The sequence below is a fragment of the Sebastes fasciatus genome, chromosome 11 (genome assembly GCF_043250625.1).
Source record: "Sebastes fasciatus isolate fSebFas1 chromosome 11, fSebFas1.pri, whole genome shotgun sequence".
NCBI lineage: Eukaryota > Metazoa > Chordata > Actinopteri > Perciformes > Sebastidae > Sebastes > Sebastes fasciatus.
Window position 1 is genome coordinate 2,984,987 of NC_133805.1, and position 15,338 is coordinate 3,000,324.

The 15,338-nt window shown below is 42.1% G+C and overlaps 2 protein-coding genes across 2 annotated transcripts; both read left to right on the top strand.

Moving 5' to 3' along the window:
- The first annotated feature begins 2,003 nt into the window (after positions 1 to 2,003).
- On the top strand, positions 2,004 to 5,817 carry LOC141776400 (tripartite motif-containing protein 16-like). The gene has a single exon (XM_074649930.1). It carries the CDS (start codon positions 2,128 to 2,130, stop codon positions 3,793 to 3,795), a length of 1,668 nt encoding a protein of 555 aa, XP_074506031.1. The 5' UTR covers positions 2,004 to 2,127; the 3' UTR covers positions 3,796 to 5,817.
- Positions 5,818 to 9,010: 3,193 nt separating this feature from the next.
- On the top strand, positions 9,011 to 14,643 carry LOC141776401 (tripartite motif-containing protein 16-like). Its single transcript, XM_074649931.1, has 2 exons — positions 9,011 to 10,439; positions 12,135 to 14,643. The coding sequence occupies exon 2, from the start codon at positions 12,670 to 12,672 to the stop codon at positions 14,335 to 14,337; it is 1,668 nt and encodes a 555-aa protein (XP_074506032.1). The 5' UTR covers positions 9,011 to 10,439; positions 12,135 to 12,669; the 3' UTR covers positions 14,338 to 14,643.
- The last annotated feature ends 695 nt before the right edge of the window (positions 14,644 to 15,338 follow it).

A 15,338-nucleotide genomic window follows, 5' to 3' on the forward strand; every position in this document is an offset into this window, starting at 1 on the left:
CAGAGGTGACTTGTGTGTTCACTGAGGAACTTTTACCGTCAGTGAAGTGTGTGTGTGTGTGTGTGTGTGTGTGTGTGTGTGTCTCTGTGTGTGTGTGTGTGTGTGTGTGTGTGTGTGTGTGTGTGTGTGTGTGTGTGTGTGTGTGTGTGTGTGTGTGTGTGTGAGGCCTTTCTGCTGTTTGTGATAATAATCCCTGATGTGACTGCAGAGCATTCAGCTCAACATGTCTGAAAACTTTGAGGAGCAGCAGAGTTGAACCTGGAGCAGATCATGGAGGACTTCATGGTGCACGAGACTCCCAGAATGACGTCCAGACAGGTGAGTACAACAACCTCACTGATGGATGTAACTCACTGTACAGAGAGGGACGTCAACAAACACTGTGTTGCATAGACACGCAGCATTGTGTCTCTGTGTGTGTGTGTGTGTGTGTGTGTTAAATGGTGTATAAAACTGTGCAGCTCTCCTTTACTGTAACGTGTGTATGCAGCTGCTGTAGAGTTTATATAGTTTATACGACTCCATGTTGTCTGCTTGGTGATGTTTTATTCTGCTGTTGATTCTATAAGAAGTGGCAGGTTATTTTATTTATGTGTCTTAATAATTCTTGTTGCATCCGCCGTGGTGTCCATAGACTTCTTATTTATTGTTCATTATTCTTGTTTAATTGTCTGAGTTCTGTCTCTTTCCTAATTCATCCTGGTCAGGCTGCACCGAGGACGGCCGTTGTATGTTTATAATCCATCATTGATATTTAATAGAATTCATTTTGTAACCTATAGGTGTTCTTTGATTTAACAACAAACAACAGGGCTTTCATCCAGAGACCGCTGTTCGTGTCCTGTGCGTTACAAAATTCAGTTTCATTTTCACTGTCCAAACATAGTAGCTTTAAGCCCAACCATGTTGATTTTTTCCTAAATCTAACTAAGTGGTTTTGTTGCCTGAATCTAAACAAGCATATTTGTTTAATTCACAACATTAACGTGTTTACTGCCACCGAGAAGTGACGCAGAGGGATCTGTTTTTTTAGGAAAATGGCATTAAAGGAACAGTGTGTAGGATCTGGTGGTATATCTAGCAGTGAGTTTGAGACTGCAACCGCCTGAAGCCTCTCCCGTGTGCCAAGCGTGTTGGAGAGCTACGGTGGCCGACGCGAAAACGCAAATGACCCTCTCTAGAGACAGTTGTTGTAAGAGCAGCGTAGGTCATCTGGAGCAGAGCCAGTGCTTAGAGTGTGTGTGTGTACGAGGGAAGTGAGTGGTGAAGCAAGAGAGAGAGAGAGAGCAGCGACGACGGGAGCGAGTTACGTTATCGACTCCGGCCCAAGCCGTTCTGGGCTACTGTAGAAACATTGCGGTGCATCATGGCGGACTCCCTGAAGAAGACCCGCTCTCTTAACGGATCATTCCAAGGTCACGAAAACATGATTCTTATTTTCAGGTGATTAGACACTAAAGAAAACATACTTATTAATATTATATTCCATTTCTGCCAATAGATCCCCCTAATTGTTACTCACTGGTCCTTTATCACACTGATTGTTTTCATGTAGTTTGCATTTGTTTGTTTAGGATATACTTATTATAAGGCCACAAGTAAAACCTATTTGGGGATTTCATTCCTTCTACAGCAGTGATTCATTCTTCTATTTTTCATCTGCTGTATCAGCATCATCAAACAGTATTTCAGGGAAAAAGAAGAGCTAATTCTGTAAACTGAGGAGCTGTCTCCAAACCCAGAGGTACCAAGAAGAGTTCACCTCCTAAAAGCTTATGGCTCCGGTGTTTTGAACTGAGAAATGATCTCTAGATTGTAAACAAACCACTCGTATCTCTCTCTAACCACTCCTCTTCCTGGAATGAAGCAGAGCCTGATAGCCCCTCCCTCCTCTTCCTCCTCTTCCTCCTCTTCCTCCTCTCAAACACACCAAGCTGCACTCTGTCCTCTTATTTCCTCGTTCCCTCCCCTTCAGATCTACAGTTTTGAAGATGGGTGTAACCGACGTGGTGGTGCAGTGAGAGCTGACAGGCTGCATTCAGTGCACATGTTGTTTAGATCAGAGCTCAAACTAGTTTCACTTCTCAGGAAGTGAGACTCAGACAGTCGTCGTCTCTGAGAGGTGAAATGGCGCAGCAAGGAGTTCAGCTGGACCACGAAAGGTTCTCTTGTTCCATCTGTCTGGATCTACTGAAGGATCCGGTGACTACTTCCTGTGGACACAGCTACTGCATGAACTGTATTAAAGGCTTCTGGGATGGAGAGGATGAGAAGAAGATCTACAGCTGCCCTCAGTGTAGGCAGACCTTCACACCGAGGCCTGTCCTGCTGAAAAACACCATGTTAGCAGATTTAGTGGAGGAACTGAAGAAGACTGGACTCCAAGCTGCTCCTGCTGATCACTGCTATGCTGGACCTGAAGATGTGGCCTGTGATTTCTGCACTGGGAGGAAACTGAAAGCCTTCAAGTCCTGTCTGGTGTGTCTGGCCTCTTACTGTGAGAAACACCTCCAGCCTCATTATGATGTGGCTCCATTAAAGAAACACAAGCTGGTGGAGCCCTCCAAGAAGCTCCAGGAGAACATCTGCTCTCGTCACGACGAGGTGATGAAGATGTTCTGTCGTACTGATCGGCAGTGTATCTGTTATCTCTGCTCTGTGGATGAACATAAAGGCCACGACACCGTCTCAGCTGCAGCAGAAAGGACCGAGAGGCAGAGAGAGCTGGAGGTGAGTCGACTCAACATCCAGCAGAGGATCCAGGACAGAGAGAAAGATATGAAGCTGCTCCAACAGGAGGTGGAGGCTGTCAATCGCTCTGCTGATAAAGCAGTGGAGGACAGTGAGAAGATCTTCACCGAGCTGATCCGTCTCATGGAGAAAAGAAGCTGTGATGTGAAGCAGCAGGTCAGATCCCAGCAGAAAAGTGAAGTGAGTCGAGTCAAAGAGCTTCAGGAGAAGCTGGAGCAGGAGATCACTGAGCTGAAGAGGAGAGACGCTGAGCTGAAGCTGCTGTCACACACAGAGGATCACAGTCAGTTTTTATATAGCTACCCGTCACTGTCACCGCTCAGCGAGTCTACATCCAGCATCAATATCCGTCCTCTGAGCTTCTTTGAGGACGTGACGGCGGCTGTGTCAGAAGTCAGAGATAAACTACAGGACGTTCTGAGAGAGAAATGGACAAACGTCTCACAGACAGTGACTGAAGTGGATGTTTTACTGCCACAACCAGAGCCCAAGACCAGAGCTGGATTCTTACAGTATTCACGAGAAATCACACTGGATCCAAACACAGCAGACAAACTGCTGTTATTATCTGAGGGGAACAGAAAAGCAACAGTAATGACAGAACATCTGTCTTATTCTAGTCACCCAGACAGATTCACTGTATGTTGGCAGGTCCTGAGTAGAGAGAGTCTGACTGGACGTTGTTACTGGGAGGTGGAGTGGAGAGGAGATGGAGTTCATGTAGCAGTCGCATACAAGAGTATCAGGAGAGCAGGGAGGGGTGAATGTAGATTTGGATACAATGACAAATCTTGGACTTTAGATTGTAACAATAAGAGTTATAGATTTCAGTACAACAGTGTCCAAACTCCCGTCTCAGGTCCTCTGTCCTCCAGAGTAGGAGTGTACCTGGATCACAGTGCAGGTATTCTGTCCTTCTACAGCGTCTCTGAAACCATGACTCTCCTCCACAGAGTCCAGACCACATTCACTGAGCCTCTCAATGCTGGACTTAGGCTTTATAACGATCATGCAAACACTGCTGAGTTGTGTAAACTGAAATAGACAGAAGTCATTTGAGGGTTCAACTCTGTGTTTTAACTCTTCAACTTCTCTGGTGTCCATCATTGTTGCTGCAGAGCTGATTTGTGGCTGCACCGCAGAGGGCCAGCCCTACAAACACTAAAGTCTGTCACTGACTGACTGACTGACTGATGAAGTTACAGGATTGGTCGGCCGACTGTTGGAGGTTCCTCATTGGTTGTTGCTCTTTCTAAATGAAAAGGTGGAGAACAGTTCAGTGTTCATGTTTTCTGGGGAGCGTGTCAGCGGTTCATTGAATCATTACATCGTGCTGTTGTTGTGCATGTGCTGTTGTTTATGTTCCTTTAAGTTACGTTACGTTGTTGCTTCGTATTGTGTTACCGTGCATTCACACCAAGCGAGAAGCTTAAATTAGCAAGACACACGTCGCTACTGCGGTATGAACCCAAAATAAACAGACTGCTGTGATTTAATTACAATAAACGGATCAAAAGTGATGCCGAAATAACGACATTATGATGTTGATTAGTAAAAAGACCAAATTCATGCTTTGTCAGGTCTGTTACCAAGACGACAAGCAAACAACTTTTAAAATGCTTGTTTTCTGAATGGAGTTTGGATCGATCAGTGCCAGACTGTGCAGCTGCTCCTTTAACACTCCATCTAGGAGTAAATACAGCAGCAACAACAACAGTGATGACATCAACTTTGTAAGTATGTATATATTGTTACACATCACTTATATGATGAATGCTTTTGATACACATGCTTTAATAAAATACTGAAATACTTTTAACCTAAACATGCAGAAGCAGCGTTCAGTTTTTATTCACCAAATATTTGGAACAAGCTCCCAGAAACCTGCAGGACCTCCAACTCTGAGTTCTTTTAAATCAAAGCTTCAAACGTTCCTGTTTGCTGCTGCTGCCTTTTATTAAACCAGATAATGATCTTATATACTGCACTAGAGCTTTCACTCTTGTGTGTTATATTCTATTTTAGCTTCTATCCTAGCTTTTATTTTTAGCTTGTTTTTATTTTCTAATCTTTAATGTTTTTATAAATGTTTTAATTATGTCTTAATGTTCTTTTGCACTTTGTCTCAATGTTCTTAAATGTTTATGTAAAGCACTTTGAATTGCCCTGTTGCTGAAATGTGCTCTACAAATAAAGCTGCCTTGTTGCCTAACCTTGCAGACTGTATGTCATGCTGATACCTTTTCACCTTCTATAAAATGTATGACTAGTAAATGTTACCATTTACTATTACTGAATGCAATTTGCTTCATTATAAGTTGTCTTTCAATCAAACATTAAGATACAAGTGGAAAAAAACTGTTCACAAATCATCATAGACATGACCACTGACTATTTGTGGAACAATTTAGCCACAAATTCACATCCTGACCAGATACGGTCCAGACATATACTCGCTTTAGACTGAGTCTTGTTCTTTTCATGTCTTCACTGCACAGAGATCAGCTGTCAATCAAACATTATGGGCTCTACTTGTTTTCAAAAGAGCAGCAGAGTTGCGTCTCTTTGCTTCTACACTCTTTGCTTTGACATCTTCTCACGAGTTGTTCTGTAAATGTGTGAGTGTCTTCAGGTGGCGCTCCTTCCTGTGTCTGTTTCACTGCTCATGATGATCTTTGTTGTGTTGTTGTTTCTCTTCCACTGCACGGGTCTTAAAGGAAGGTCTAGTGATTTATTTCTTATCGTAGATATTCTGTTCTCACCACTTTTTGTAAAGATATCTAGAATCACATTTATTTGTTGGGCGGACTAAATGTTGTCGTCCAGATCGACGTACAAACGAGATACTAAGATGTTTAATGAAAACTGTAATTATCATGATCATAATCAATAAGGAAATCATTATTCTCTGTTACATCGCTGAGATTCTGCTCAAACAAACTGATTGTGTGGATGGAAATGAATCTGTACGTGAAATCATTGAACAAGAGTCATTTAACAGACTTTACTGATGGGATGTGTGAACAAACTGAAGGTTTCTATAATCAATAAACAAGAATGAACTAAGTCTTTTCTTCCTGTCTTCATTCCAGAGTATCAGACACAGCTGGTGGAGAACATGTGAAACTACTATGAGAGAATAACTGAGGCCTCCTGAAACACCACAAAGTCCAGAGTTCATGTTCAGAGCAGGAGAGCGTTTGTCAGTCGGTCTCTGTCCTTTCAGCTTTCCTCACTAAAACAGCTTCGTCACACACAAACGAGCAGAGTTTTCTATCACTCGTTACTGTTTCTTACAGCCGACATTTTCTTTGTGCTCTGAGTCAATAAAGAGGATTTATTACTCATAACCTAAAACTGGATAAACAGTCAGAATTCATTGGGTCAAGTTTGGGTGTGAAGAAGTGTTGTGAAGTCCTTGTTAAGGAACATTGTGTAGATGATTCTTAACATTTGGTTACTAATATTTCCATGTTGTTAAATCAGAGAAATGTTAACCTACAGCCTCAAATCTCACATTCCTTAATACTATTTACAACCTGAGAGCTAAAGTCCAAACTCCTCTCTACCATCTTTCCCATGTGACCTGAATGCAGCATCAGTGTTACAGGGTGTGACTCCTGTGAACAAACTGACATAGTGTGATATTACATCTATTTAAATGTCTCTTTACTGATGTTGTTTGAAGCTGCCAAAGGCTCAGTGAAGTTTTGACATGTCTTCCTGCAGTGAACATCATAGCAGGTTAACAACAAGAGAAATGTGAAACCTGATGCACAACACAAGAGGGCGCCCTCATCCTGCTAACCAGGGATGTAGTGGAGGTTAAAGCTCCTCTACTCAGTCTGTCTGCATGTTTTAAACCATGTTTTTAAGCCCATCAGAAACTTTATAATGTCTCATACATCATGGTCAGGGTGTCGGACTTCTCTTAGTCAAAGTGAATTCTCCTTTTTTTAGTAAACAGAAATGAGTGATTTTCCTGGTGGTAGTTTGGCTTGTGTCTCACTAACCGAGGCGTTTACTGTATGTCCTCCTTCATTTCACTTTTTAAAAACCTCACCTGTGTTTTTAATGTTTTAACACTGTTCTAGTAGATTTTCTACTAACTTTACTTGTTTTTTCTGCCAGCTGCTGAAGTTCAGGTTGACCACAGTGTGTTTGGGTTGTGTGTCAGAAGGTTATTCTCATATTGATGCTTTTTTTTTGGTGAAGAATTGTGTCGATAGCACCGATCAATAAATATCAGTAGTGGAGGTTAAAGCACCTCAACTCAGTTTGTCTCCAGTTTCAGTTGAGAACATCTTTTTAGTCTGATAAAAACCTTTGTAGTAAAAGTACATTGTGTCATACATCACGGTAAATGGTGTCAAACCAATATTAGTTCTTTAGTTATAGTTATTTAGTGAGGAACCAGACTGTCACTGATTTAATGCACCACCCTGCCAGCACGCTCTGTGACCCAAATCAATCACACCCTAGATGTTGCAGACCAACAAGGTGCATGCTGGATCTGGCCGACCTGCTAACATGCTAACATGCTAACATGCTCATGGTGGATCCTCCAGCGATGACTTGTGTGTTCTCTGAGGAACCTTTACTGTCAGTGTGTGTGTGTGTGTGTGTGTGTGTGTGTGTGTGTGTGTGTGTGTGTGTGTGTGTGTGTGTGTGTGTGTGTGTGTGCGCGTGTGTGTGTGTGTGTGTGTGTGTGTGTGTGTGAGGCCTTTCTGCTGTTTGTGACAATAATCCCTGATGTGACTGCAGAGCCTCATTCAGCTCAACATGTCTGAAAAGTTTGAGGAGCAGCAGAGTTGATCCTGGAGCAGATCATGGAGGACTTCATGGTGCACGAGACTCCCAGAATGACGTCCAGACAGGTGAGTACAACAACCTCACTGATGGATGTAACTCACTGTACAGAGAGGGACGTCAACAAACACTGTGTTGTATAGCAACGGAGTATTGTGTGTGTGTGTGTGTGGTTGTGTTCCAGAGAAAAATATCTCATAATCAAGAAATTAATTAAAATAATTCCAAGAAAATAATCCTAATTACAATAAAAAAAATATCTTTATCTCATGATTACGAAAATATAATTACTCAGTGTGCGAAAATGCAGAATTACTGTCACAAATTGTTAAAAAATAATACATACAACAAACAAAAACAACTTTATAATTAGAAGAAGCTCATTATCTTATAATCCTGAGAACATCATCTTGTAATAAGGATCTTTTTTTTTAATTAAAATCTGTTAATTATGAGAAAAATATCATAAAAATACAAGTTCTTTATTTTATAATTACAAATAAAACAATATGTGAAAATGATGATATGAGAATTACAGGGAAACTGCAAGATTTCTCCGTCATGAGATTGTTTTGTCAAAATGATCAAATATAGTTTATTTTTCTTCATTGAAAGCAGCTTGAGATATTCTCTTCATCTAATTGAATAAGTCTTTAAAGACAGATTGACTTGACGAGATGAAAGTGTAACACTGATTTTAAACTTTAAATACACTTGATTTAACTGAACTGATATTTTTATTATTATTATTATTATTATTATTATTATTATTATTATCATCGGTGTGTTTGGGGTTGTGTTGTTCGGAGCGGCGCCCTCTTGTGACGCGAGTTCGAACCCCGTCAGACGCCCGTCAGCGTCGTCAGTGTCTTACCATGAAAAACGATGTCGATCATGTGATGCTTTGTGCGCCTGGAGACGAGCTGCCACCTCCAGGTGTCCGCAGGTGTGTCCCGAACGCGCAGGTTATTATTGTACAATGAGATTTTGACAGATATTTAACCCTCGGTAAACTGCCTATTTTGTTATAATAAAAGTCTATATTGAACTTTACTTAAGCACTACTACTACGGGAATTATTTTCTTTGCATTGTTAATCATATATGAATAGAAAAGTATAAAGATATTTGAATATGAATATATATATATTTTTTTTCTTTGATCACCACCTCCTCTGTCTTTTAATTTTCTTTTTTAAGCATAATAAAAAACTTAACAAGAAAACAGGAAGTGGTGCAGTGCTCTCTTCTTCTTCTTCTTCTCAGGTCCAGCCCACGTCATGATGACGTCATGATGACGTAATCATGACGTCATTATGAGGTCATGATGAGGTCATGATGAGGTCATTATGAGGTCATTATGAGGTCATGATGAGGTCATGATGACGTCATGATGAGGTCATGATGAGGTCACGGTGTTAGCTGGAGGGTAAACAAAGGAAAGACTGGAGGCTAACTAACGCTAGCAGTGGGCTAAAGTTACACATCTAAAATGTCCTCTTGCTGTGTTGTTGGCTGTCAGAATCCAGATATCACAACATTAGAGATGACAAACTGTGATTGGAGGCTCTAGCGAGATACAATATCGGAGAGAGAGTAAATCTTGCTAATATCGGTCACGATTGTGGTTAACAGAAGGCTAAACTATTAGCAACCCTTTCTCTCCGTCTCTGAAACGCTTCTCCGATATTGTCCGACTCTCTTTCTGACTGACTTTACTGAAGGATAGTTAACTAGAGACATCCAGAGATTTATACGCCCTCAATTTATCTTTACAGCGCTGCCGTTGGTCACCAGCCCGCTGGTCGGACGGCTGGCTAGTTAACTCATTTAGCTCACTAATTCCACCACGCTACAAGAAATGAGTCCAACAGAGGACAGCGCCGGGTCACGGTCCCTCTGCCTCACTCCTCGCCGCTAGGAGACGACTTCACCGGGAGGAGAGCAGGCGTCAGCTAGCCAACGTTAGCCAGCCGTCTCCTCCTCCTGCAGTAAATGTTAAATGGACTTGCATTTATTTAGCACTTTTCTAGTCTTCCGTCCACTCAAAGCTCTTTACACTACATGTCAGCATTCACCCGTTCACCCCAACGATGGCAGAGGCTACTAAGGTGCCAACTTTGCCCATCAGGATCTGATCTAAATACTCATTCACACACCGATGGCTCTGCCTTCGGGAGCAATTTGGGGTTAAGTGTCTTGCTCAAGGACACATCGACATGTGACCTGGAGCAGCCGGGGATCGAACCACCGACCTTCCAATTGGTGGACGACCTGCTCTACCCTCCGAGTCACAGCCGCCCAGTTCCAGCGGTGAAGGGGTCGGCTAATCTGGTCCCGTTGGTTAACGTTAACTTTCTCAACTACCACTGGTGATCCTGGAGAGTGAGTGACGGCACATGTTGAGAGAAACTAGGATTTTCTTCAGCCATTGTTAAAAAAACAAGTCAACAATACTTGCTAGCCTCCACTTAACCCTCCGCCCACTAAACACGTCACCATGGTTACCAACAGAGAAGTTTGTTTGTGTGAATCGGCTGATTAAATGATGACTGACTGGGACCAGTTCTTAAACCAGAGCCACCAGTTCCGTCTGATAATCAATAAAAGTGTTGGCCTGATGTGTTTTATCCAGCGACTCCTGGTCCAGTGTGCAGGATTTGGCGGCATCTAGTGGCGTGGTTGCAGATTGCAACCAACTGAGCACCCCTCCGCTCACTCCTCCCTTTTTCCTAGACTGCGGTAACGTGAGCCGCCGAGTGCAAAACCGTGGTAAACGCCGTAATAACACTACTTTAGGAGCACCGGAAGTGAGACGGCGGCTTGCGGCACCTCGGTTTAGCATTCACAAGCGTGTCGGAGAACTACGGTGGCCTTCAGGTAACGTAAAAAATGCAAAGGGCATTTTTGGTTTGTCCGTTCTGGGCTACTGTACAAACACATTCTGTCTCTCAACTCGTCAATTACCGCCGCTTGGTCGGCGCCGCTCGGCATCGGAGGCCGACGCACGGGGTTCCCCTCTTGCCTTACTTTTGGACGGACCAAGAACGGTCCCAAGAAGTATTAATGTAGTACACTTAGAAGAATACTACTAGTACATTGATATTAGTATACTTCCTACATAAAGTATACTTGGGAAATATAACGTCACCTAAGTCTACTTCATAAAATAAACTTGGAAGTATTCAACTTTTTGTAGCATAGTTTCTCTAAGTGAAAATATTCAAAGTTGTTTGAAGAAATTCCTAAAAAAAAATCTTAATTTTCCGAGAAAACGTTTCTACGGAGCCCCCCGACCCCTAGAACATCTTTATTAACTCGTTCCCTCAAGTTAGTAACGAGTTACTTCATAGAGCACTTCTTCCAATCATTCCTGACAGTCCACGCATTCCTGATGTACGGAGCCCCGCTAGATGATGTACATCGGTAAAGTTGGAAAGATATTGACAGATTCAAACTTCCTGGATCAATAACTCATAACAGAAATGTTGTTAAAACACCAACGAGGGCTCTTTCTAACCGTAGTGAGGTAGACAACGAGCTACAACCTCATTTTAATCACACATAACACATTACATCGGTCTCTATGTGCAGCCGGCTGTGAGACGAGCTGTCAGGGAACGTCTATAAAGTGCAATTCTTTCGAATTTTTAGTAGGCTAAATATTCAATAACGTCAGTATAATGCAGTGTAGTACCACCAAAATTGCACTTTATAGACGGTCCCTGACAGCTCGTCTCACCGCCGGCTGCACACAGAGACCGATGTAATGTGTTATGTGTTGATTAAAATGAGGTTGTAGCTCGTTGTCTACCTCACTACGGTTAGAAAGAGCCCTCGTTGGTGTTTTAACGTTTCTGTTCTGAGTTATTGATCCTGAAGCAGGAAAAGCCAACACTAGGATCAGCCTTGATTCATGGAGAGACCTTGGTCTGGTCAGCTAACATTACTGCCAAGCAGCTGAAATATAGAGTGATATTGTGCTTTTAGCTGACGTGTGTCTCCTCACTGTGTTGAGAGATGCTCCTTCATGTCTATGTAGAGCGAGCACAAGCACGAGCAACAGGACGCTGACTTTAGTTGACTTAACGGCCACAGGTGTCGCTGTTAACAAGACATTTCTGATTCTTACAAACAGTCCCTTTAACGAACATTTTAAATTATTATTTTATTTTTTATACTTTTTTTTTAGTGTGTCTGTATTTGAATATTTTTAATGCTTTCAGAAACGTTAGTGTATAAAACTGTTTCTTTCTTCATCTTCTGCTGCTCATAAACTTGTTTTTAGTTCCCAAATTTCAATCACAATTAATGTATTACTATTCATGTATTAAAAGAAAGTAAGTTAATTTAGTTACATTTCAAATTAACGGGTGTTTTCAGTAAAACGAAAAGCGTGAATTTGTACACCACATTTTGTGTTACTGTGTTTTTACCATCAGCTCTTTATAGGAACAACATGTTTACTAAGATCTTATCAGTTGAATGTCAGTTCTATTACCTCTGACACATTTTATTTTGAAAGAAAAGTAAAGTATTACATTGATTTCTGTGTTCCTAACTCTGACATTACAGGATGAACTTGGTGAAGAAGACTGAAGGGTCCAGTCACATGTTGTCAGGTGAGATCTCACTGCTCACTACATGCAGATTTATACTCATATCAACAGTGGTGGAGGAAGTATTCAGATCAGTAGAAGTACTAATACCACACTGTAAAAGTACTCTGTTAAAGCTGCAGCTCTATCATTACATTAGCCGAGAAGTATTTCACAACTAAAGAGCGTGTTGTAACCGAGGCTCTGTTGTAACTGAGGAAACAAAGTGCCGCTCCTCTTCCTGGAATGAAGCAGAGCCTGATAACTCCTCCCTCCTCTTCCTCCTCTCCCTCCTCTTCCTCCTCTCAAACACAACCAGTTGCACTCGGTCCTCTTATTTCCTCGTTCCCTCCCCTTCAGATCTACAGTTTTGAAGATGGGTGTAACCGACATGGTGGTGCAGTGAGAGCTGACAGGCTGCATTCAGTGCACATGTTGTTTAGATCAGAGCTCAAACTAGTTTCACTTCTCAGGAAGTGAGACTCAGACAGTCGTCGTCTCTGAGAGGTGAAATGGCGCAGCAAGGAGTTCAGCTGGACCACGAAAGGTTCTCTTGTTCCATCTGTCTGGATCTACTGAAGGATCCGGTGGCTACTTCCTGTGGACACAGCTACTGCATGAACTGTATTAAAGGCTTCTGGGATGGAGAGGATGAGAAGAAGATCTACAGCTGCCCTCAGTGTAGGCAGACCTTCACACCGAGGCCTGTCCTGATGAAAAACACCATAATATCAGATTTAGTGGAGGAACTGAAGAAGACTGGACTCCAAGCTGCTCCTGCTGATCACTGCTATGCTGGACCTGAAGATGTGGCCTGTGATTTCTGCACTGGGAGGAAACTGAAAGCCTTCAAGTCCTGTCTGGTGTGTCTGGTCTCTTACTGTGAGAAACACCTCCAGCCTCATTATGATGTGGCTCCATTAAAGAAACACAAGCTGGTGGAGCCCTCCAAGAAGCTCCAGGAGAACATCTGCTCTCGTCACGATGAGGTGATGAAGATGTTCTGTCGTACTGATCAGCAGTGTATCTGTTATCTCTGCTCTGTGGATGAACATAAAGGCCACGACACCGTCTCAGCTGCAGCAGAAAGGACCGAGAGGCAGAGAGAGCTGGAGGTGAGTCGACTCAACATCCAGCAGAGGATCCAGGACAGAGAGAAAGATGTGAAGCTGCTCCAACAGGAGGTGAAGGCTGTCAATCGCTCTGCTGATAAAGCAGTGGAGGACAGTGAGAAGATCTTCACCGAGCTGATCCGTCTCATGGAGAAAAGAAGCTGTGATGTGAAGCAGCAGGTCAGATCCCAGCAGGAAAGGGAAGTGAGTCTAGTCAAAGAGCTTCAGGAGAAGCTGGAGCAGGAGATCACTGAGCTGAAGAGGAGAGACGCTGAGCTGAAGCTGCTGTCACACACAGAGGATCACAATCAGTTTCTACACAACTACCCCTCACTGTCACCGCTCAGCGAGTCTACATCCAGCATCAATATCCGTCCTCTGAGCTACTTTGAGGACGTGACGGCGGCTGTGTCAGAAGTCAGAGATAAACTACAGGACGTTCTGAGAGAGAAATGGACAAACGTCTCTCTGAGAGGGACTGAAGTGGATGTTTTACTGCAACAACCAGAGCCCAAGATCAGAGCTGGGTTCTTACAGTATTCACGAGAAATCACACTGGATCCAAACACAGCACACACATGGCTGTTATTATCTGAGGGGAACAGAAAAGCAACAGTAATGAGAAGAAAACAGTCTTATCCTAGTCACCCAGACAGATTCGTTAATTGTTGGCAGGTCCTGAGTAGAGAGAGTCTGACTGGACGTTGTTACTGGGAGGTGGAGAGGAGAGGGAGAAGAGTTATTGTAGCAGTCACATACAAGAATATCAGCAGAGCAGGGGGTGGATGTCTATTTGGATACAATGACAAATCTTGGATGTTAGATTGTGACGATATCAGTTATATATTTAAGCACAACAGTGTTGAAACTCCCGTCTCAGGTCCTCAGTCCTCCAGAGTAGGAGTGTACCTGGATCACAGTGCAGGTATTCTGTCCTTCTACAGCGTCTCTGAAACCATGACTCTCCTCCACAGAGTCCAGACCACATTCACTGAGCCTCTCTATGCTGGATTAAGGTTTTACAATTCTGATGATGGAGACTCTGCTGAGTTGTGTAAACTCAAATAGACAGAAGTCATTTAAGGGACAGAGGGTTAAATTCTCAGATCGCTAATTAGAACAAGACTCTTTGTAAAGAGATCTATAATCACATTGATGTGATGTAGTTGTTGTTGTTCTGAGGTATTGTAGAAGTGTAATCCTCCTGATCATAATCAATAAGGAGATCATTCATTATTCTCTTTCTCATGGCTGAGATTCTGGTCAAACCAGCTGATGGTGAACATGAGATCATTGAATCCTTTAACAGACTTTACTGATGGGATGTGTGAACAAAGTGACGCTTCACATGATGAATAAACTAACGTGAACAAAGTCTTTTCTTCCTGTCTTCATTCCAGAGTATCAGACACAGCTGGTGGAGAACATGTGAAACTACTATGAGAGAATAACTGAGGCCTCCTGAAACACCACAAAGTCCAGAGTTCATGTTCAGAGCAGGAGAGCGTTTGTCAGTCGGTCTCTGTCCTTTCAGCTTTCCTCACTAAAACAGCTTCGTCACACACAAACGAGCAGAGTTTTCTATCACTCGTTGCTGTTTCTTTACAGCCAACATTTTTTCTTTCTGCATTTCTCTTGAAAGAAATCCATTTGGCTCTTTGTCCAATCATTTTTTTCATAACTTCATTTTTGATGCAGATAATAGTTTGTGCCTTCAGAAGTCCTTAAAATTTAATTTATGTAAAATATGTATTTGTTTTGAGCAACATGTCTGCTAGATGTAACCAGCAGACATTTGTTCTTAAACTTTTTAAATTTTTAATTTCAAACGTGTAATTATGTATATATATACAGTATATATTTATATATATATATGTATATATACATATACATAATTACACGTTTAAAATTAAAAATTAAAAAATATAGTGCAATACATATACAACTTTTATTTCTCTTACATTTATGACTTTATTCTCGTAATATTATGACTTTATTCTTGAATGCTCAGATTTATTTATTTTTCTTCAATGTGGCCCTAATACTCTACAATATACAATTTATATTAC

Excerpts from the sequence above, each read along its gene's own strand:
- LOC141776401 (XM_074649931.1), top strand. The coding sequence starts at position 12,670 with ATGGCGCAGCAAGGAGTTCAGCTGGACCACGAAAGGTTCTCTTGTTCC.
- LOC141776400 (XM_074649930.1), top strand. The coding sequence starts at position 2,128 with ATGGCGCAGCAAGGAGTTCAGCTGGACCACGAAAGGTTCTCTTGTTCC.